This window comes from Pseudochaenichthys georgianus, chromosome 5, assembly GCF_902827115.2.
Source record: "Pseudochaenichthys georgianus chromosome 5, fPseGeo1.2, whole genome shotgun sequence".
Taxonomy (NCBI): domain Eukaryota; kingdom Metazoa; phylum Chordata; class Actinopteri; order Perciformes; family Channichthyidae; genus Pseudochaenichthys; species Pseudochaenichthys georgianus.
The window spans coordinates 32420550-32443265 of NC_047507.1; the positions used below are offsets into that span (position 1 = coordinate 32420550).

A 22716-nucleotide genomic window follows, 5' to 3' on the forward strand; every position below is an offset into this window, starting at 1 on the left:
CATATGTCCTATTTTAATAGCTAAACAGATAGAGGGAATGTATCTATTATTGGTAAAGAGGCAGATAAGTGTACTTTAGAGTTGGTATAGACATCCTTCTCAATAAACACGACTGTAAGGCCCTAGCCAGCATGTTGATGTTTTTGTTATTGTTCCTGTTTTAATTTTTGTTTATTTCATTTCAGTCTCAGCTTTCCTGCCCTTGATTGAACTCCACCTGCTTCCCATCCCTAATTAGCCTCACCTGTGCCCCATTATCATCTCTCCCTCTGTCTACTGCATCCACATTCCCTTCAGTGCCAGTTCGTCTTTGTTATTCCTAGCGTTCCAGCAGTGTTTTTCCTAGTATCTGATTCCACGTGTACCTGAGCCAGCTTCGTGTCCTGACCCGGTCCCTGTCTACTCGTCGGCTGTTTTGGTAGCCTTATTGACTGATCTCCCGTGTACCGAACCTTGGCTATAAAGACCCTTTTTGCATCCTAAGCCTCTGTCTCTGATTCGTGCTATTGAGTCCTCTACTTGTGTTCATTCAGTCGTTACAAAGACCATTTTCAGGAGTTTTCTATCACTTTGTTGAGGGCATGTTCAGTCAGTACGTGTCTGACATCTTTATAACTCTTCTTAATTCTGTTGTAGCTGCTTTCGCCCTGCAACTTACACATTTGATTATAAGTCTGTTAATTATTGCTAAGTTTATCATAAACAAGTTTGTTTTTTATTGCAATTCTTCTTTCTTATTCTTCTGTACTTGGAGCATTATTCTTTATTGTGTTAGAGCAATAAGAGGGCCCCAGTTTAAAGAGGACATATACCTATTTTCAGGTTCATATTTGTATGTAGTCCCTCTATTGCAGTGGTTCTCAAAGTGGGGGGCGCGCCCCCCTGGGGGGCGCAGAGGCATGCCAGAGGGGGCGCGAGAGACCAGGAGGAAAAATGGTTATTATAAAAAAAGAAAAATCATAAATGGAAAAATTATTGATTCGAAAATAATATGATGCAGTACAGTACTATTACGTCTGGGTCTCTGTGTTTCATTAAAGCTCGGCTTTGTGTGTGTGTGTGTGTGTGTGTGTGTGTGTGTGTGTGTGTGTGTGTGTGTGTGTGTGTGTGTGTGTGTGTGTGTGTGTGTGTGTGTGTGTGTGTGTGTGTGTGTGTGTGTGGAACGGGCCATTTTGTGTGCGCGAGAGAGAGCGCACCGGTACCGGAGATCGTTGTTGTTAGCTTCTGGTGCTAGCGAGCTACGATAACGGATATAAGGAGTTTTTTCAACAACAAAGTGGAGGAGAGTCCTCTCCTGTCAGACTGAGAGACTCAGTGAGCTAAAGGACTCTCTCAGTGTTATCTCAGTGTTGGTCACCATTAATGTAAACAATTATTTCCGAGGCACACATTTATATGATCATTATAGTTATAAAAAAATAAGAGAATAAATGAAAAACAGGTATGAAATACTATATGACAGTAAAACAAGAATAACGTTTAAAAGGGTGATTTGTAAAATATCCATAAAGAAAAAGTAAATCTGTTTACAGTTCTGTTTCATATGGGTGTTGAGAGATGTATCCATAGATCTCTCATGTTGCTCTCAAAGTGCACCAGATTGATGCTTTTAACTTCAACATTTAAAAATAAATCTTCCCGGGGGAGCTTGCCCCGGACCCCCCTATGTGAGGTCCACACACCACCTGTAAAAATTGCACTTGACCCCTGCTTACACCTACAGTATATGCCGTGAGCTGATTATTGAGCCTTCATTGTAACAGTTGCGGGTACATTGTGTATTTGCGTAGGGAATGTTGCAGTAGAAAATTCCACTGTAGCGCCCGGTACATTAATGGGAAACCCTAAATGTTTGAGCACCCTCTATGAAACGTCAAGCTACCCCACAGCACCCCCAAAAGAAGTCTCTGGCGCCGCCACTGAGCCTGACTATTTGTGTTGGGGGGGCCTGACTTTTTTTTTTCTCCAAAGGGGGGGCCTGACAGAAAAAGTTTGAGAACCATTGCTCTACTGTGACATGTCTCCATGCTTTAATGTTCAAAAAGCTCTTTATTTTTCTCATATTGCCTGTGCTGCAGCACCTCTTTTCTTTTTCTTTAATCTTTTTTTTTATTGAGTCAGGCACAATGAGTTTACATTTATACAGTCAATATTTGTATTTATTGACTGTATAAATGTAAACTCATTGTGCCTGACTCAATACAAAAATGTTTTTAAAAAAAGAAAAGAGGTAGCACCTCTTTTCACCCTCTGTCTGAAACCAGAGCCTACATGCTCTGACTGGTTAGCTGGCCAGCTATTTTGTGATTGGTCAACTGCTTACAGATGTCCAGCCCCTTATCCTATCACAGACAATGTGTTGGAACGCTAGCAAATAGAATCGCAAGTGCTACATAGTGATGTCGTTATGTTACAGAAGCAAACAAAGGAATCAAATGGAGGTGTTTGGGAGCGACCTGCTTATGGAGGGACCTTTGGGATTTTATCCTTTGCAGACCATTTACATGCACACACATCTGTATTACAAACTAGAGGAATATTGAAACTGAAGTAACTATTTTCCCTATATCCTTGGGAGGAACTTTGGATAAAGGTTCATCTTTTCATCCTGCGCATGATGCAAGCGCCAACATCAGTATCGTGTTGGGAAGTTTTCCACTGCAGAGCGGTTTTTGTAGCACTGCATTTGTGATGGGAAAAGGATAATTGCACACTCTTATTATACATGCACATCCTTTGTTTCCACTTAACAAAGGGGTGAAGAACATTGTTTGTTGTGGATTTATTTTTGCATTCCTTCTGTGGTCCCTGAGCTCTTGGCTCCCATTCTGGCCTAGTTATCTATGGAAACATTTACCATAATATCCATGGAAACTGTAATTGAATTACACCCGCACCCGTAACCAAGAGAATGCTCATTTACACGGGTAGCTGTATTTACATGTTTGTTCTGTGTCATGCTCAGATTATGATGATTTGCACCAGTGGCTCAAAGGTGTCATTAATTAATTCATTTCAGTTTGCAGAGATGAATCATCCAAAGTAGGAAGCCGATGCTGTACGTGGAAGTGGAGGCAGAGCAATGGAACATATGTACTTATCTTTTAATAAATGGGCCCTATTATTATCATTTCATGTTCATATTTGTATATTTGTATATTTTCTCATATTGCCTGTGCTGCAGCACCTCTTTTCACCCTCTGTCTGAAACCAGAACCCAGTCTCCTCTGATTGGTATGCTGGCCGGCTCGCTACATAGCGATGTAATTTTTGTACAGAAGTAAACATACAGTAGGAGTCCAATCAAGGCGTTTCTGGCAGGGAAGGTGGAATTCAGAGTTTGCAGACCATCTACATGCACAGAAACCTATATAACACAGTACATGAAATGGACAACCCCAATCCAACAAATGGAGTGTTACTTATTTAAAGGGGACATATCATACTATATTTGAACAATATATTGTAGGGCCATACCTATATAAAGTATATAAATATAGTTTTTTTTTCAAAATACAAAACAGATCCTGCATTTTAGCCATGCCTCATTTTGCTCTATTTGCACTTTCCAGCCCTGTTTTTGCAGGGGCTGATTCTGTGAGCTGCAGTTGACCACACCCCCCTGCAGGAGAGGGGAGCGTGCTTTGAGATCAGCTGCTGGGCTGCAGCAGGGAGAAGAGGGGGAGAAAAAGAGATCTCCGTCCTCCGTGTTTTATTCTTATATGATTATATAGAGTCGTTATTCATTTGTTTTAAAGCTCAATAAATAACAAAGAAGACCTCTTGACCGGCACTTTTCTAATTTTGTCCGGAAGATTTAAACTTTAACGGACATGTTGACCGGCGAAAAAAAATCTAACTGACACTCTGCCCACGGTCCCGTCGTTCCTTGGAAGAGGCGGAGAGGTGGGTGTTTGTCATCTGCTGGTGGACTAACCAGAGAGAATTACAGTGCTTGCCTCGACGGGGAGGGATTGCATTGAATTACAGCAGCGGGAGCAAACGCTTGCCTCGGGGAGGGAGAAAAAGAGCCACAGCGGAGAATAAACAGAAGGGCAACCATGGCAACCATGCTCGGGAAGTCTTCTTCGCTGCTTTTGTGGCAGACTACAGCGCCACTTACAGGCCTGGCATATGTACTACAGCGTCTCCACCGCTTTCGAGCGGCAATGGCCGGTCGTGGCCCAACCTCTCAATCCCCTGATAGGTGGAGAATTGACCACTAAGCGGAGCACCACTTCTGTGACATAGAAAATAATTCAAATCTGGATCAGTCTGTATCAGATCCGTTGCAGCCCCGTTTTTAGAGATTTGGGTATAGAGGAAAAGAGAGAGGGTTGTATTTTCTGACACTTGGTGAGTTCCCTGACTCACCAGGGACACATATTCATGTATCAAAGACGTACAAAAGTGAATTTTGCATTATAGGTCCCTTTTAATATATTAGTCTTAGTCTTTTATCTGCACTGTCCATTTGCTGTAACCATTTAAATTGTCCCCTCTGTGTTTCTGATTTCTCATTCAGCAAACAGTGAGCCTTTAGGGGGAGACCTTGGAGGGTCACAGCAGTGGGTGAGGCGTTGACAAGAAAAAAACTGCATTTATCTCGAAACTGTCTGCCATCTGCTCACATCGCCCTTGGAGTCTGTTCGTAAAGAGTTTAAGTGACGCCATGAAATCTGAATTCAGAAGATGTTGGCGCCAGGCATTGTCTATAAGAACAGTGATAAAGACGGATAATGACAAAGGCACTTGAGATTAAGGAGGTATAGCTTAACCTCGAGCTATCTTGCACCTCCAATTCTCGCAGTAATGCACACCGTGTGTAGCGGGTTTATCGTAGAAGCTGGTATTTGCTTTAAAAAGAAGATGTCTCCAAAGATTAATGTTTCCCTGTGATATGTCACTGAGGACATTATTTTGGGATATTATTTTTCCCCCTAAGGAAAGAACTATTAAAGGCATTAAAAGAGAAGAGATCAGCACTTTCCTCTGCCTCAGAAACGTCTCTGTTGTTTACGTAAGTGGATTCCCTGTTGAGCATAAATCACATTAAGGAGAAAGGATTAGGGGGTATATCATTACTGCATGTCCTAGCATAAGTCAAGGAGAAACCTACGGGAGCAGAGACCCCATTGATAGAGAGGGACAATCAGTATTTCATCTGCGGTTGTAGGGTGTCGGGGGGGATCCTCTTTTCTCTTGTGAGCTCAACAAATCACAACTTAAGTCAAAGATCCTCTTCCTTTTGTGGACCCTGAATACATGAGCCGAACAACTCTTTTTCTTTTCACCCTGTAACTTCCCCCAGGGGTGAGGCTTTGAGGCTGCCACCCTTTCTCAAATCCGCTGCATATTTCAAGGGGAAGCACTGAAGCTGGGTGAAAATGACCTCTGGGTCACGGTTTTCCTCCAGATACAAGTACCATAGGAGCCTGCTCTCCTTTAAGTCTCCCGAAAAAAAGAAAGAAAAAAAAACGTTGATCTAAAAGTTTCGTGCTTGAAACACATTGCTGCTTTTTATTCTTTGCTCTTTACTCAACTCACTAGAGAACGCCTAGTTTTTTTTTTTTTATTCTGATGCTACCACAGCCATGAGTATTGCTCTAAATACATCAATCACAGCCTGGTGTGACTCAACCAAAAGGACAAAATTGTTTAAATCCAGATGCGTTTATCACTCCCTGAAGCTCAAAATCGTATTCCCATGTAGTGAGTGAGCTGATGGCCCACTTGTCACAGCCAGGACATGTTTGAGGCAACACATTGAGTCACATGTGCTGCAGTTATCATGCTTTGCAGTTTTGGGTACGCTTCATTGCCATCTAATTTGTTTACCATGCTTCTTTACTGAAAATATATAAAAAAACACCCACACTAGCTGATAAATATTTCATCCATCATAAAGGAAGGCACACAGGAAGTCACAAGAGTATATCTGGCTTCCTAAACAGACTGAAAGAGAGGAATGGAGGGTGAGAGGACTTTAAAGCAGAGCGGATGAGATAATAAGGGCAGTGAGAGGGAGAAAGTGGGACAAAAAGAAAGGAAAATATGAACTCACAAGGGATGAAAGAGGGGAGGTACATGCTGAGAAAAAGAGGTAACACTGGCATAATAGCACAGAAGCACTGACGTTTAAAGAAAGACAAGAGCGTTTCCATGGGAACCTTTAGTATGAAAATCTTCAAGGCTGCCATTTTACTGCTCCTAAATTACCTTTTTTCTTTTTGTATTAATCACTATGTCTCATCCCATGGCTCTATTATGGCTCTGCGAAGGCCTGAGGAGGATATATATTCAGGTCAGTCCCCGGAGTGCAAGACCCAAGGAGCAACATGGACAAGACAGGAATACTGTTCTGGAGAGGACAGCATCCCCAGTGTTAAAGGGGACCTATGTTGCAAATGTATTATCTTTTAAATTTACACACGGCATCTATTGCACGTCTGTCCGTCCTGGGAGAGGGATCCCTCCTCTGTTGCTCTCCCTGAGGTTTCTCCCATTTTTCCCTTTAAACTGGGTTTTCTTCGGAAGTTTTTCCTTGTACGATGTGAGGGTCTAAGGACAGAGGGTGTCGTATTGTCATACTGATATTCTGTACACACTGTGAAGACCACTGAGACAAATGTAACATTTGTGATATTGGGCTATATAAATAAACATTGATTGATTGATTGATTGATTGATTGATTGATTGATTGATTGATTGATTGATTGATTGATTGAAAGGGGCCCTACTATGTTTTGGGGGGATTTTCTCTTTTCTGTGGTGTTTTATAGGTTTTTGTGCATGAAAAGGTCTGCAAAGGCTAAAATCCAAAAGTTCCCCCCAAAGGGAGTTTCTCTCCCACATACCTGAACTTACATCGAAACCCCTTGGTTACTTCCTTAACATAATGACATCATTATGTTACACTCTGGCTTCTATTAGCTAGCTCTCCAACACATTGTAGGGCTAAAGCTGAATTCACATGATAAATGGTTCAACAGTTCTGTGCTGTTGTTGTTGTTTCTATGGAGAGAGTGGTGGTGCCCGACAAGGAGGAAGAACTACCTTCAGACGCGCAGCCAATCCCAGACAGCTATACATAGCTGTGCAAGCTAGCCGGGGATGTAACCATAGCAACAAAACTAGCTGTTTTCACCGCAAGACTCTGAGCCTAAACTTGCAGTCAGCAAAGAGCAAATGCGTATCGTGAATGGAGCTTAAGGAGTGGAACATCTCTAAGTGGTTGACCAATCACAACAGAGCCAGCCAGCTAACCAATCAGAGCAGACTACGCTCTGGTTTCAGACAGAGGGTGAAAAGAGGTGCTGCAGCACAGGTAGTATGAGAAAATGAAAGAGCTTTTTGAACATTACAACATGGAGGCACAAAATACAAATAAGAACCTGAAAATAGGTATATGTTCTCTTTAAACTGGGGCCCTCTTATTGCTCTAACATAATAAAGAATAATGTTCTATTTCGTCCCTACTGACCGCCAGAGGCGTTGCTTTAAGCACTGGATATGTCCATCGCGCGCATGCGCAGCTCGAGTACCAATAACAACAAAGTCACCTGTGATCCACGTGACACCGGCTATATCAGCCGGTGTCGTCAGAGTACTGCGAGAGTACCGCGGCTACATTTTTGTAGCCTACAGCGTTCAGGTTTGAACGTTTGATCTGAGGGATTTCTCTGCAAGCAGCTGGCCGCGTGCAGCTTCGCAACTGACAGTCGGAGCTACGGGACGTTAACGCGTCCTCCAGGAGCTGTGGCCGGCTGTGCGCTGTGCAGAGCCTCGACAGACAGGTTTGTGTCAGCTTGTTGCTGGTGATGGCTGTGTCCCCGCACCCTCTCCTAGCCAAGTTGTCCTGATTGCCGTCTTATTTTTTGTTTGGCTTAGACTTTCTGGTGACGACAGTGTTCCCGCTTCCTCTCCCATAAAGTTGCCCTTATGCTCTTTTGAAAGTTTTGCTTGTGGCGTTGTGCCCGAGCTATCATTAGCATTTGAGTCCCAGCTTTGGCTGCGTCCCTCATTCAATTTAGTATGGAAAGCCCAGAGTGTCATATTTTTAACCCGTTTTTCATTTAGATGCAGAGAGTAAGGTAAGTACTTTCTATTTCATAGAAGCTAATTATCTGGTCTTAACATTTGTGTTCTGACTTGGTCGCTTGATTGTTAGCAGCAGCCGCTTGGCTAACACCGTGCTGTTAAGCTTAATTATTTAACTCAGCCGGTGAGGGCAGTGCTCCCGGTCCCGGTAACATAGGGTATGGTTGCAGTAGCGCTATATCGTTGTATTTACTGCTCCTAGTACTAGACTCATAGCACTAGGACGATATGCAGAGAACAATCTTCACTGTGTGTGCTGTGGGCTCTGCATGTGTGGCCATTAAAGAGGATTTCATCCTCCCAATATTATATTATCTAGTGTGCAGCCGTTTGGCTGACAATTTTAGGCACCGGCCACAGTTACTACTGTAACTACGGTTCCAAGCCGCGTAAGTACTGGCCATAGTCAATACCGTAACTACGGCTCTAGGCAGTGTAAGTACTGGCCATAGTTACTACTGTAACTAAGGTTCTAAGCCGTAAGTACTGGCCATAGTTACTACTGTAACTACGGTTCCAAGCCGTGCAAGTACTGTCCAGAGTTACTACTGTAACTACGGCTCTATGCTGTGTAAGTTTTGGTCATAGTTACGACTGTAACTACGGGTCTAAGCCGTGTAAGTACTGGCCATAGTTACTAATGTAACTACGGTCATATGCCGTGTGAGCACTGGCCATGGTTGCTACTGTAACTACGGTTCCAAGCCGCGTAAGTACTGGCCATAGTCAATACCGTAACTACGGCTCTAGGCGGTGTAAGTACTGGCCATAGTTACTACTGTAACTAAGGTTCTAAGCCGTAAGTCCTGGCCATAGTTACTACTGTAACTACGGTTCCAAGCCGTGTAAGTACTGGCCATAGTCAATACCGTAACTACGGCTCTATGCTGTGTAAGTACTGGCCATAGTTACTACTGTTACTACGGTTCCAAGCCGTGCAAGTACTGGCCAGAGTTACTACTGTAACTACGGCTCTATGCTGTGTAAGTTCTGGCCATAGTTATGACTGTAACTACTGTTCTAAGCCGTGTAAGTACTGGCCATAGTTACTACTGTAACTACGGTAATATGCCGTGTGAGCACTGGCCATGGTTACTACTGTAACTTCGGCTCTGTTCTCTTCTCTAGAAGCTAGTTATCTGGTCTTAAACATGTGTGTCATTTGACTTGATCTCGCTTGATCGTTAGCAGCAGCCGCTCGGCTAACGTCTTGCGTGTACTGTTAAGCTTCTTTATTTTACCCAGCTTGGTGAAGGCAGTGCTCTCGCTCCCGCTCCCTCTGCCGGTAATGCGGATGTAGCTACATCCCTTTTTCTGTTCGGCGAGTAGCAGCACCACTCTACTCTTCCCGTTCAGCAGGTAGCTGGTGTAGGCTGTCTTCCCGCACCCGCTCCCGGTTACGCTGCATCTGGCATTCGTCTCTAACTCAACCAGTGAAGGCAGTGTTTTTGCCCCTGCTCCTGGTAGATGCTGAACTGCATTGTTTTTCCGTTAAGCAGGTAGCTGGTGAAGGCTGTGTTCCCGCACCCGCTCCCGGTTACGCTGCATCTGGCATTCGTCTCTAACTCAACCAGTGAAGGCAGTGTTTTTGCCCCTGCTCCTGGTAGATGCGTAACTGCCTTGTTTTTCCGTTAAGCAGGTAGCTGGTGTAAGCTGTGTTCCCGCACCCGCTCCCGGTTACGCTGCATCTGGCATTCGTCTCTAACTCAACCGGTGACGGCAGTGTGCTCGCCCCCGCTCCTGGTAGACGCTGAACTGCCGTGTTTATTAATCCAGCCAGGTGAAGGCAGTGCTCTCGCTCCCGCTCACTCTGCCGGTAACGTGGGTGTAATTACATCCCTCTCTCTATTTGGCGAGTAGCAGCAACGCTCTACTCTTTCCATTAAGCAGGTAGCTGGTGAAGGCTGTGTTCCCGCACCCGCTCCCGGCTACGCTGCATCTGGCTACCTACAGAATGGCTCATTCACGTTGCGCCTGTATGGCTTCTCTTGAGCCCGAGGACGGCCACGACCGCTGCCCCTCCTGCCTCGGCCGCCTCTGGCGGTCAGTGGGGACGAAATTTGAGCATCTGAGGGAGGTTCTCACGGTAAACGCCTGCATGAGCTGTAGCTGCATGCCTCGGGCGCTCAGAGTGGCTAGAATCACTGAGGTGGAATGTCTGGCAGCAACCAACAGACACCTCTCCTTGTCACATCCTCCTCCAGATCAATTCGGCCGTTCCCGGTGACTTGAGGGAGCGATGGCTATGGGTGCTCCCCCCAATAGAAGGACTAGAAACAGGCTGTCCTCTAAAGTGAATCGGCTAGCTGCCGATAGGGGCATGATGAAGTCACCTCTTGGCTCTTCAGCCTGGGCCCGGTGTAGGGGCTGCTAGCGGGCCGCGTGCCCCCCCCCCCCCTTCGGTTGATGCCCCTCCTTCGGTTGGCGCACCTCCTTCGGTTGGCGCACCTCCTGTGGCTGGCGCACCTCCTTTGGCTGACGCACCCCCTGCGGTTGACGCACCTCTGTATGAGGACGCCTTGTCGCTGGTACAGACTCGTCGCCAGGTTTGGCTGACCCAGTCACCACTAACGGAGGCATGTAGGAGAGTCCTCCGTAGCATACCAGTCGAGCCAGGGGAGCTGTTTGGGTCAGCTGCCCTGGAGGCACTGGAGCGTGCTGCCCAAGCTAGGCAGACCAGGCAGCAGCTCTCGGGTCTTCGCAGACCTGTGCCCACTTCCAGCAGGCCCAGGGGCCGCTCTAGCAGCCGCACTCAACCGCCTCCCAATGACTTTCGTGCCCCAAGTCGCCTGCTATCCAGGCGGCCTCGTGCCCCAGAGCCTTACCGGCGCCCCCCAAGGGGCCTGAAATCCCGGGGGCTGTTGTCGGCTGCTTTCCCAGCAGCAGCTCAGTTACTGGGCAGTCGGCACTTCCGGCCCTTGGGTGGTTTTTACCTTAACCCAGGGGTACGTACCGCAGCTCCGGCCCCTAGCCTGCGGCTGGGTCTAATTGACAGTCGTCAGCGATCCGGCAGGGGCCATAGCTCTGGCCCAAGAGTTGTCCGCCCTTCTGTCCAAGGACGCAATCGAGCCAGTAAGACCCTCTGCTTAGTCCAGGGGGTTCTACTCGGCATACTTTCTCGTGAGCATGAAAGTCGGTGGATTTCGCCCGATCTTGGACCTCAGAGGAATCAACTAATTCCTGAAGGTGCTGCCATTCTATATGCTGACCACTGCATATGCACAGGTGGGAGTGGTTCTCAACCGTGGACTTGAGGGATGCCTACTTCCACGTGTGCCGGGCAAGATGGTGCCTTATATTCAGTTCCTCCGGCCCTTGGGCAGACTGGCGGCTGCCTCGGCCGCTGGGCCCTTAGGCCCGCTGTTGTTGCGCCCCATGCAGATGTGGATGAACAGCCTTCACTTGGACGCCAAGTGGCACAGGCACAGGGAAGTCAGGGTGTCGCAGCATTGCCTCCACTCTCTGTCACGCTGGAGGGGCAGGGCCTATCTCCTGATGGGCGTGCCCATGGGCGCCATCCCATCCCGCCAGGAGACCATCACCAAAGGTGCATGTCTCTCAGGGGGGGATGCAGTGCGGCAGGGCAGGGCAGGGCAGGACCGTTCAGGGTCAGCGGTCTGCCCAGGAGGGTGCGCGCCAGGTCAACGTGCTAGAGCTTCGGGCTGCACTCACGCACTTTCTACCCCAACTGGGGGGCAAGAATGTGTGTGTTCCTTGGGGACAGCATGTACGTTGTTGCTTAGACCAGTGGTTCTCAAAGTGGGGTCTGCGACCCCCAGGGGGTCCGTTGCACTCTGCCAGGGGGTCCGTGAAAATTGTTCAGATTCATTGATTTAAATTATCATGATATCTTTTTTTTTTTTTCAACAAATAATATTTTATTTTTTTAATCTAAAATAGTTCATAGATTACGTTATAATCTAACAAATAGATACATTTAAAAATCAAGCGCTTCACCCGTTACCGTGGAAACAACAATAACTGTTACGTCAGTCAGAGAGTGCCGTTGCAAGCATCATAGAGATATAACACGGCTAGCATACTACGAAGATGGACAGATTTTTAAAACGACCGGTTACGGCTACAAATGAAGTGAATGAAAAACAAAAAACAAAAGTAAGGAAATACGATGAGGAGTATCTCCAATATGGATTTATTGAAGTGGAAGGGAAACCGAAATGTCTGATATGCCTGCGGTGTCTTGCCAATGAGGCGATGAAGCCTGCCAAATTGAAGAGGCACCTCGAGACCAAGCATCCAGATTATGTAAAAAAAGACCAGGCTTTTTTTGAGCGGAAGGGTGAGGACTACCACCAGCAACAACAACGGATGGTTAATGTTACGTCTGTTTCTGCTAAAGCGCAGCGGGCCTCCTACCTGGTAGCGCAGAGGATTGCTAAGGCGCGAAAGCCCCACACAATAGCGGAGGAACTGCTGCTCCCTGCTGCGGTGGATCTGTGTGAGGTGATGGTGGGGAAAGATGCGGCTGCCAAATTGAGAAGTGTACCTCTGTCAAATGACACCATCAGACGACGAATTGAGGACATGTCTGCTGATATCAAATCACAACTGCTGGAGAGACTGAGAGGGTCGAAATTCGCGGTTCAATTGGATGAGTCCACTGATGTGTCCGGCTCTGCGCAGCTCATCGCGCTGGTTCGCTACCCGTGGGAAGGAAGGATTCAGGAAGATTTTTTATTTTGTCAAGAGTTGACGGGGCGAGCAACAGGTGAGGAGATTTTCAATGTTATAGATATGTTCATGGAGACTGGCAATGTGAGTTGGGAGAATTGCATTGCGATTTGCACGGATGCGGCAGCTGCCATGTCCGGACGCAAGAGTGGGGTGGTTGCTTGTGCCAAGGAGCGCAATCCAATGATGATAGCTACCCACTGCATGCTGCACAGGCAGGCTCTGGCGTCAAAATCATTGAGTCCTGAGCTACAGTCCGTTCTCAGCACGGTGGTATCTGTGGTCAACCCCATCAAGTGTAAGCCACTGCAGTCCCGTTCATTCGGCCAGCTCTGCAGGGAGATGGGCGCAGGACAGGACACCCTGCTGTTCAATTCAGAGGTGCGTTGGCTCTCCCGTGGAAAAGTGCTACAGCGGGTGTACAAACTGCGCTCAGAGCTGTGTGAGTTCATCCAGAATGACAAGCCAACTACTGCAGCACTCTTCTCGGACCCCGAATGGATCGCACAGCTCGCCTACCTCGCAGATGTGTTCAACTTATTGAACGATCTCAGTTTGTCCGTTCAAGGCAGATATGCCTCTATCCTGGAGGTAAGTGGCAAAATCAAGGCATTCCATGCCAAAACAGCGATCTGGAGAAGGCGGGTGCAAAATGGCATTACAGACATGTTCCCCCAACTCACAGAGTTTTTGGACACAAACCAAATACCAGCTGAGATTGTGAAAAATACAATCGGTTTGCATCTTGCCTCCCTTGGTGACTATTTCAATGACTATTTCAATGACTATTTCACTGACGTTGACACCGATGCCTGGGACTGGGTGCGCGACCCCTTCGTTGCTCATACATCAGCGCAGGGTCTCAGTGGAAAAGCAGAGGAGGAGCTGCTGGACCTGGCATGCGACGGGACGCTGAGAATCCGGTTCGGCCAAGGGGGGCATGTGGACTTTTGGCCTTCGGTTGAACAGGAGTATCCGGAAATCGCTGCTGTTGCCATGCGGGTGTTGCTCCCCTTTCCAACCACATACCTGTGCGAGTCATCATTCTCAGCGCTGACCTCCATGAAGACCAAGTACAGGGCTCGGATGGAAGTGGAGAACGACCTATGTGTATGCCTCTCATCTACTTCTCCAAGGATAGAGAAGTTGTGCAGCGAGAGACGGCCCATATATCACATTAATGGTAAGATCTCTCTCTCTCTCTCTCTCTCTCTCTCTCTCTGTGTGAATTGTTTTTAATTTAAAACACATTTCCTACATGTCGACACCACCTTGCCCTCTTTGGATTTAATCAAGAAACATTAACCCTGTATAATGTTAACCAAAACTGTAAAATTATGTTATATTACTAAAAACGTATTATTGGGAATCGCGAGAGGTTTCAGAGCGACAGAGACACAGAGCGTCCCCATAACCATGGTAACTCACTCTCACTCCTGCCTGGTGCGCATGGCGCGAGAGGAGAGGGAGAGACGCAGAAGTGAGACTGACTGAGATTACTTTGAGCAACATGCATGGGAATAAGTTACAATATAATACATTTGTGTATATTTCTCGCTATTCAGATGGTCATGGTGCTGCTGTTGCGCAATGTGCAGTAGTGTCCTCTTTTCGCACCATGACATTATCAGTTGTGAATTTGTTTTTCACAATTGTGTGAGAGTTGGCAGCCCTGTGAACTCGCTTGACATTATTATGTATGAAACTGCCAATCAGATTTATTTACTTATTAATCGAAGGTGCCGGAACGCTGTTCTGGATCGTTCCGCCCCACTTTAACCCCTGTGTGTGTGTGTGTGTGTGTGTGTGTGTGTGTGTGTGTGCGTGTGCGTGTGTGTGTGTGTGTGTGTGTGTGTGTGTGTGCGTGTGCGTGTGTGTGTGTGTGTGTGTGTGTGTGTGTGTGTGTGTGTGTGTGGATATGTGTGTGCAACAGAAATGTCAGATATGTTGCATTTATTGATTTAGTTTGATATGCGTGTATTCACTTGCAGAGAGAAGCAATCAGCTTCATGGACTGTCTTGCATCACTCCAATAGTGTCCAGAGCTGGCTGCCATTACAAGTAGTGGTTTGGGATTGTAGCAATGCGGTTGCAGTTGTTTTGCAATTTACTTGATATATGTTGCAATGCAGGCCTGTGTTCAATTGTTTATAGCCTGCATTTATTTGTGAATAGACTTTTATAAATCATTTAACTAAGAGTGAAACACTTGATGTGTTATCTTTATGTGTGTGTGTGTGTGTGTGTGTGTGTGTGTGTGTGTGTGTGTGTGTGTGTGTGTGTGTGTGTGTGTGTGTGTGTGTGTGTGTGTGTGTGTGTGTGTGTGTGTGTGTGTGTGTGTGTGTGTGTGTGTGTGTGTGTGTGTGTGTGTGTGTGTGTGTGTGCGCGTGCGTGTGTGTGTGTGTTCTGAAATGCACTTCAAATGATCACTTTTCTCTTGATTTCCCTTTGATATTTTGTTTAGATACAGTGTTACTTGCAGCTAATTGATTGATTGTTTTATGGGTATTCTGTGTTGAGATGGAGCAAATATTTGTAATACATATCTAATATCTTTCTAATACATTTCTCTTGTGTTGTTCTTTCACATAACTAAGACTATAGAAGTAAAAAATAGGCTACGTCAGATTATTCCAAGGGACATACATGTCAAATCAAGTCAATTTTTATTTATATAGCCCAAAATCACAAATCAGAATTGATGTATTCTGTAAGGGGTCCTTGGCTGAAAAACAATTGAGAACCTCTTGCTTAGACAACAGTCCCTTCTAGATAGTGGACGTTCTCACTCCACTCTGAATTTATGTGGCTGCTATTTCTGCCCGACATGTTCGGGTCGACGGCGCCACGGTGGGGTGCCACAGGTCGGTGTCCCTCTTTACAAGAGGGGCTTTACGGCAGCGTCCCCCTAGCACCCCGAGGGCTCCGGCTTGGGACCTTCTGCCGGATGATGCCCTATCATCTCCTCCCTTCGAGCCCCTGGCCCAGGTGGGGCTTAGGTGGCTGCCCACGAAGGCAGCATTTCTGCTTGCCATAGCCTCAGGGAAGCGAGTCGGGGAGTTCCATGTCCTCTCCATAAACGATACATGCCCGAGGTGGGACTCTCAGGCGTTGCCCTTTGGGAAAATGTGGCATTCCCGCCCGGGGTCCTTCCACAAACCCACTTCAATCAGCCTGCCCAGCTGGCACACTTTGACATTCAGGAGTACGGCACGTCGAAGTTGCTGTACCCTGGGATTGCCCAAAGGGCGTATATCAAGGCTACTGCCTGTATACGGCAGTAGGAGCAACTCTTGATGTTGCCCTGGCGGCACTAAAGGAGGTTATGCCCTCTAACCAGTGGCTGCCCCACTGGGTTGTCGATACCATCTCACAGGCTTACGGGGCCAGTGGCCGCCCCCTGCCATCAGGCTGAGATGCCACTCTACAAGGAGCATCTCAACATCTTGGGCTGCCCTGAGGGTGGTGCCCCTGGAGACCATCTGCGCCGCGGCGTCGTGGGTGTCTTCTGGCACATTCTCCAGTTGTCATCAGGTCAATGTTGCCACTCCCCATTCTTTGGGCGTGGTCCTTTTGCCGAGCTCCGCTGCTTCCAGTGGTGAGGGCTTGGATTCTTCATGACATTGTCGCATGCGCGCGATGGACATATCCAGTGCTTAAAGCACTGCCTCTAGAGGTCATCCGGGACTCATAGACCTGTAGTTACAGCCGTAACTATCGTTCCAAGTTCAGAGAAAATGAAATGTTGTGGTGCAGTTTTAAAGCTAAACAATTTTATGTTGTAGAAAAGAGTTTGAGCTTCTCTGCAGGATAGAGGTTGACCTCTCTATATGGAGGTTGAGATGACAAAGTGTGATGTGTGTGTGTACCGGTGTTCAGCAGCGTTGAGCGTGTGGAGATGTTGATTTCCTGCAGAAGCTCCAGTGTTTCAGTGTGAAAGAGACGAATGGAAGAACCCTCGGAGAATGCCATCCACACCCCTCCACCGGCACACGCCATGTGAGCCACGCTGATCATTTTGTCTGGGTGCACTTCAAACGTCTGTGAAGGAAAGAAGAATACATTACTTTTACTGTATACCCCTATAAACATTTATTTTGCAATTAACAATTCACAGAAAAAGTTGCAATATACTTAGCAAAGCTACATTTTGAATATGGGAGGTCAATCTTTGAGTCTTATCCAAACCTACAAAATAGTCTCTTACAGTATTAAACATATTATTACGCAGTGCCTGATAAAAAGAAGAACACATATGGACTTATATTCTATATTAATCAAACAGAACATCAAACCAATCCTCTTTCTAATTACAAACTGACATACCATCCAGGTCTAAATGTAAGTGACAATACCAGACGGAAGCTGAACAAATAAGAATTAGAATTTTTGTTCAATACTTTACAATCGACAAAGAAAAAAAGGAAAAGGAACTGTTGATGGTAGGAAAAGGAAAATAAATAACAATGGAGGGGAAATAAAGACAATGTGTCAAACACATAAAAGTCATAGCAACAAAGGGAAGCTCAGACTGTGCTGACTGCATCATGCTTCATCCTAGCTCACTCTATTAACAGCTCCTTAATTGGTATGCCAACTACTGACATTTATTTCAAAGTTGATTTACTGAGTGCTCACACATGTCACAACATTACAAGATAACTGTCACAGGATGACATGATGAGGTCAGTAGACACTCTCTAAATCTTACATTCAGTACACTTGCTTTTCTGTAAAATAAGTCTAACTGTCCCCCCCTAATTTTGTAATTGACAAAAGTCCCTGACACACGGGGCATCTTTTTGCATCATTCCCCTGGCTTCTGTGTTTTTAAGAGCACAATGGATAAAAGAGAGTTTGAGGCACACAGTCTTAATGAGCAGCTTGACATAAATGCAATGAGCCTTATCATGGTAACACATGCAGCCCCTGAGGTCCGAGGCGTGACAAGAGTTGGTTTGGGCATCATTTTGGAACTCATATCACCGACAACGCATGAGTTGCATGAGGCTGGGCAATTAGTCAGCGAGAGCGCGGGAGAGTGAAGATGAGAATACCTCCCCCTCTACCTCCCCCTCACCCCAACCCAAGTGCACCGGCAGACAGGGATTACCACCTGTTAGTGTGCCCTTGCCAGTGGGTCCTCCTTTGTTGGAAATTAGGGAAAAGGAGAGAAGCCTTTGATGTGTTTTCTCTTTTAATTGAGTCCTCAGCAGCGGGTGCCTGCTCCGCCTGGGAAAGGATATGCAATGCATCGCTTGGTTTTTCAAGTGCAGCCATCAAAAAATTAGATATCCATAATAAAAAGGCTTATTTCAACCTTCAATAACCCATTGCAATTCAAATAAGTTGACAAGTTTATAAAGGAAAAACATACTGTGCGGAATAATGCTTCATAATTATCACATTAATCATTCTTAGGTGTGGTGGTTTCTAAAAGAGACTACCAGCTAATCCATGGCTGTCATGCTGTTGTTGTTGGATGCCATCATGCTAACCATATGCTTGAAACCACCTGGGAGGCTGTCTGGGAAACTACATGTATATAGTCTCATTTGACTGGGATGCACAGGCGTCCCAAAAGGTGTCCGAAAGTGTATGTCAGAACACATTGCTGTTGCATCAGAATCATTCAGAATCAGAAGACTGTATTTATGTGAGGAATGTATATAAATACATTAATCAAAAATATGTATCCATCATAAGAAGTTAGAGTAAGAATGTGCAATAAAGATAAGATAAAATAAAAGAAAGATATTGATATAAACATAAGTTTGAGTAAAAATGTCTGAGAAAAGACAAAATATTCAGTTAAACATACACATGTGCACAATGTACTACAATCAGTGTGTGAAATACCCGTCAATAATCGGGGAGGTCCCCTGTTGTGCCTTAGGTTGAAGGCTTGCCGTAGATTGAAGCCCTGTTCGCGGTTATATCATTGCTTACTATTCGTGGTTATCCAGTATCAGACACTTAAACAACAGAGAAGGTTTTAAGAAATAGGACTATACTGACAAATTACATCGTATCCTTTCATTGTCTGTTCTAGGAAGATGGAACATAACAGAGTGAGACTACACTTAAAAACGGAAGGTCACTTTGGTTTAGCTTTCTCTTACGGCCCGTCTACACTACAGCGTCGAAAGCTCCAAGCAGCTCCAAGCTGCCCATTCATTTTCAATGGGGTGACGTCACGTAGCCGCGCTTTTTCGCCGAACTGAATTGTGGGTAGCCGAGCGAGGCGTCTCAGGCGACCCAGGCGACCAGAAGTTGAACATTGTTCAACTTCTGGTCGCCTGGACGCCGGAGTAGCCAGCGCCAGCCAATCAAATCCCGTTTCCCAAAATCTGACAGCTGAAGCACTAGCCAATCAAACCGCGTCTAAGCTGGGAGAGATATCCCGCCGTTCATTTCTATATTTCAAAAAAAGTCGGAGGAGAAACTAACTATCGCCGTAGCGAATCACCCGGTTTTGTATGACCAGACCCTCTTCACCTCCCGGGATACAAACCGGAGGAACCAGGCATGGAGGGAGGTGGCAGAGACAGTGGGGGAAACTGGTAGGTTTTCGCCTGTTTGGGGAGTTTATATATATTGCTCGCATAAAATCCCCGGGGTTTTTTGCTTTGTATGTCGGGGGCGGGAGATTCATGTGATTGGTTGTTGGCCGTGTTGCTTGAATAAAATCCCCAAGCTCCAGACACGCCCAGCTCCAAGCTATTTTTGGAGCTGTAGTGTGGACGCTCCGTTACGGCCCGTCTACACTACAGCGTCGACAGCGTCGAAAGCTCCAATCTGCTCCAATCTGCCCATTCACTTTCAATGGGGTGACGTCACGTAGCCGCGCTTTTTCGCCGAACTGAATTGTGGGTAGCAGAGCGAGGCGTCTCAGGCGTCTCAGGCGACAGAAGTTGAACAATGTTCAACTTCTGTCGCCTGAGACGCCGGAGTAGCCAGCGCCAGCCAATCAAATCCCGTTTCCCAAAATCTGACAGCTGAAGCCGTAGCCAATCAAATCCCGTTTCCCAAAATCTGACAGCTGAAGCCGTAGCCAATCAAACCGCGTCTAAGCTGGGAGAGATATCCCGCCGTTCATTTCTATATTTCAAAAAAAGTCGGAGGAGAAACTAACTATCGCCGTAGCAAATCTCCCGGTTTTGTATGACCAGACCCTCTTCACCTACCGGGATACAAACCGGAGGAACCAGGCATGGAGGGAGGTGGCAGAGACAGTGGGGGAAACTGGTAGGTTTTCGCCTGTTTGGGGAGTTTATATATATATTGCTCGCATAAAATCCCCGGGGGTTTTTGCTCTGTATGTCGGGGGCGGGAGATTCATGTGATTGGTTGTTGGTCGTGTTGCTTGAATAAAATCCCCAAGCTCCAGACACGCCCAGCTCCAAGCTATTTTTTGAGCTGTAGTGTGGATGCTCCGTTAGACATTTTAGTCCTCTCTAATGTAACGTCTTTCTCTCCTCTTTGCCGCGAGTGGCTAATTTGCATAATGTGTGTCCGCGTCACGCCTAACACTAACCCATGTTTTGAATTATGAATACTGGACATAGTAAGCTTAAAAACATTTTAGTGACCATTGCAAGTGACAAATACAATTATAATTTCAGACCCCCCCCTTAATGTTGCTGTTGAGGCTTTCAGGGGGGCTCATGTGTTAATCGGGGGGGGGTCGAGCGGACCCCCCCGTATTTCGCACACTGACTACAATATATACATGTAATTTGCAAAATATACAGTAGTGTATATATTGGCTTTAGTGACACTTACTCCTTTTTGGAATAAAATAAATTACAAGATAAATAAAATATAAAATATTTATAGAAGTTAAAGTCAGAATGTGCAATACAAATACAAATATGTATATAAACATAGGAAGTTAAAGGTACAAATATGCACATTTTACTACGATTCATAAAATGTAAATCACAATATATACAGTGTTGTATTAGTATTAATAAAATATTCATGCTGAATAGCAATTGTTAAGAGGGTGTGGCTATATACTACTAGAGACATAAAGGATTTGAGTTAATCTACATTTAAACCAGAATTGCTCTTCTCCGATGTTTTTATAAAGACCTAACATGTTAACACGCTCGTCGCTCTGTGTCAAATATGGGATATGTCCAAGGTACAAGAACTGCTGTCCACGACTCACAACCTGGTTTGAGTCTGCTGGATCCAGCGTTGCTTACAGAGATGAGCTGGTCAGTGAAGCTTGACTGTAGTACTGCGCCCTTTGCACTAAACTCAGCAGTGACACACGAGCGGCAGCATCTCTCCACCGACAGTGGGACATGTCAAAGCTAAAGCCACAAACACTACAGCTGGTCTGAACAGCTCGTTAGTCCTTCATTACGCCAGGTGACAAGGTGTCCTTTCCTGAGCACTAAGTCCTCATCCCTGTATGAGGTTTGGAACGCCAGTCAAGATGACATATAAGTGACAGGAGAAAGCAGGTAGAAAAGGAAATAACAAAACAACATTTCAGAAAACACTACAGCATTTCAGAAAACACCACAGCATTTCAGAAAACGCCACAGCATTTCAGAAAACGCTACAGCATTTCAGAAAACGCCACAGCATTTCAGAAAACGCTACAGCATTTCAGAAAACACTACAGCATTTCAGAAAACGCTACAGCATTTCAGAAAACGCCACAGCATTTCAGAAAACACCACAGCATTTCAGAAAACGCCACAGCATTTCAGAAAACGCTACAGCATTTCAGAAAACGCCACAGCATTTCAGAAAACGCTACAGCATTTCAGAAAACACTACAGCATTTCAGAAAACGCTACAGCATTTCAGAAAACGCCACAGCATTTCAGAAAACGCCACAGCATTTCAGAAAACACCACAGCATTTCAGAAAACGCTACAGCATTTCAGAAAACGCCAGAGCATTTCAGTGTTTTCTGAAATGCTGTAGTGTTTTCTGAAATGTTGTTTTGACTTGCACTTCAGGGCCACCGTACTCCTCTACAAAGTTTGTGAAATAATACAGAGATTGGCCATTTAAAACTCACAAAACCAAGCTGAGATGTGCGGGGAAGTAATGAGTGAAATGTAGAAGAATGTAAAAATCAAACGATCAACCAAGCAGGGCATTATGCTCAGATTCAAATAATCCCAGAGTGTGTGAAAATCCACAACATAATAATATAAGTTGATTGGCTTCATTTTCTACCCAATTAAGTTGTTTCAATGTCCCACTGTGTGCTATGATTCCCTTTAATTGTCCCGATAGGAATGTAAATGTGAAATACAATTTATCTGATTATTTTTTGGTAGAAGTAAATAAGTTTAAATTGATTTTCTCATTTTTCCACATTGAAAAAAGTGATGTTATCTTTCATGAGGACACTAGTGACCACAGTTTACTGTTAACAGGGTCTTCTAGTTGTGAGGGGTGGTCAGAACATGCCTGTAGGCAACAGTAACTCAAACAACCACTCGCTACAACCAAGGTATGCAGAAGACCATCTCTGAGCGCACAACACATGGGACCTGGATCCGTCCTGCCTTTCATCAACAGTTCAGGCTGGTGGTGGTGGTGTAATGGTGTGGGGGATGTTTTCTTGTCATACTTTGGGCCCCTTAGTACCAATTGAGCATAGTTTCAACGCCACAGCCTACCTGAGTATTGTTGCTGACCATGACCATTCCTTTAAGACCACAGTGCACCCATCTTCTCATGGCTACATCCAGCAGGATAACGCGCATTGACACAAAGCTTAAATCATGTCAAATCAGTTACAATTATTGACAGATGTAATATGCTAAAAAAGCTATTGCTAGCTGGTAAAAAGGCCTCACACTTCCCTATCGCCCCCCTCTTTAATAAGATGGTAATTTGTGGCTCCAAAAAAACAAAAAACAAACTCAGGGTTGAAACTCCAGTTC

The 22716-nt window shown here is 45.7% G+C and overlaps 1 protein-coding gene across 5 annotated transcripts in view; it reads right to left on the reverse strand.

Moving 5' to 3' along the window:
- The window catches only part of LOC117446604 (rho guanine nucleotide exchange factor 10-like protein), a 207477-nt gene that overhangs the window by 7326 nt on the left and 177435 nt on the right, over window positions 1-22716 (reverse strand). For all 5 annotated transcript variants that reach the window (XM_034082896.1, XM_034082894.1, XM_034082895.1 and 2 more), the window contains one exon: window positions 16663-16834. In XM_034082896.1, the coding sequence (XP_033938787.1) occupies window positions 16663-16834 (172 nt within the window). The remainder of the gene's footprint in view (window positions 1-16662; window positions 16835-22716) is intronic.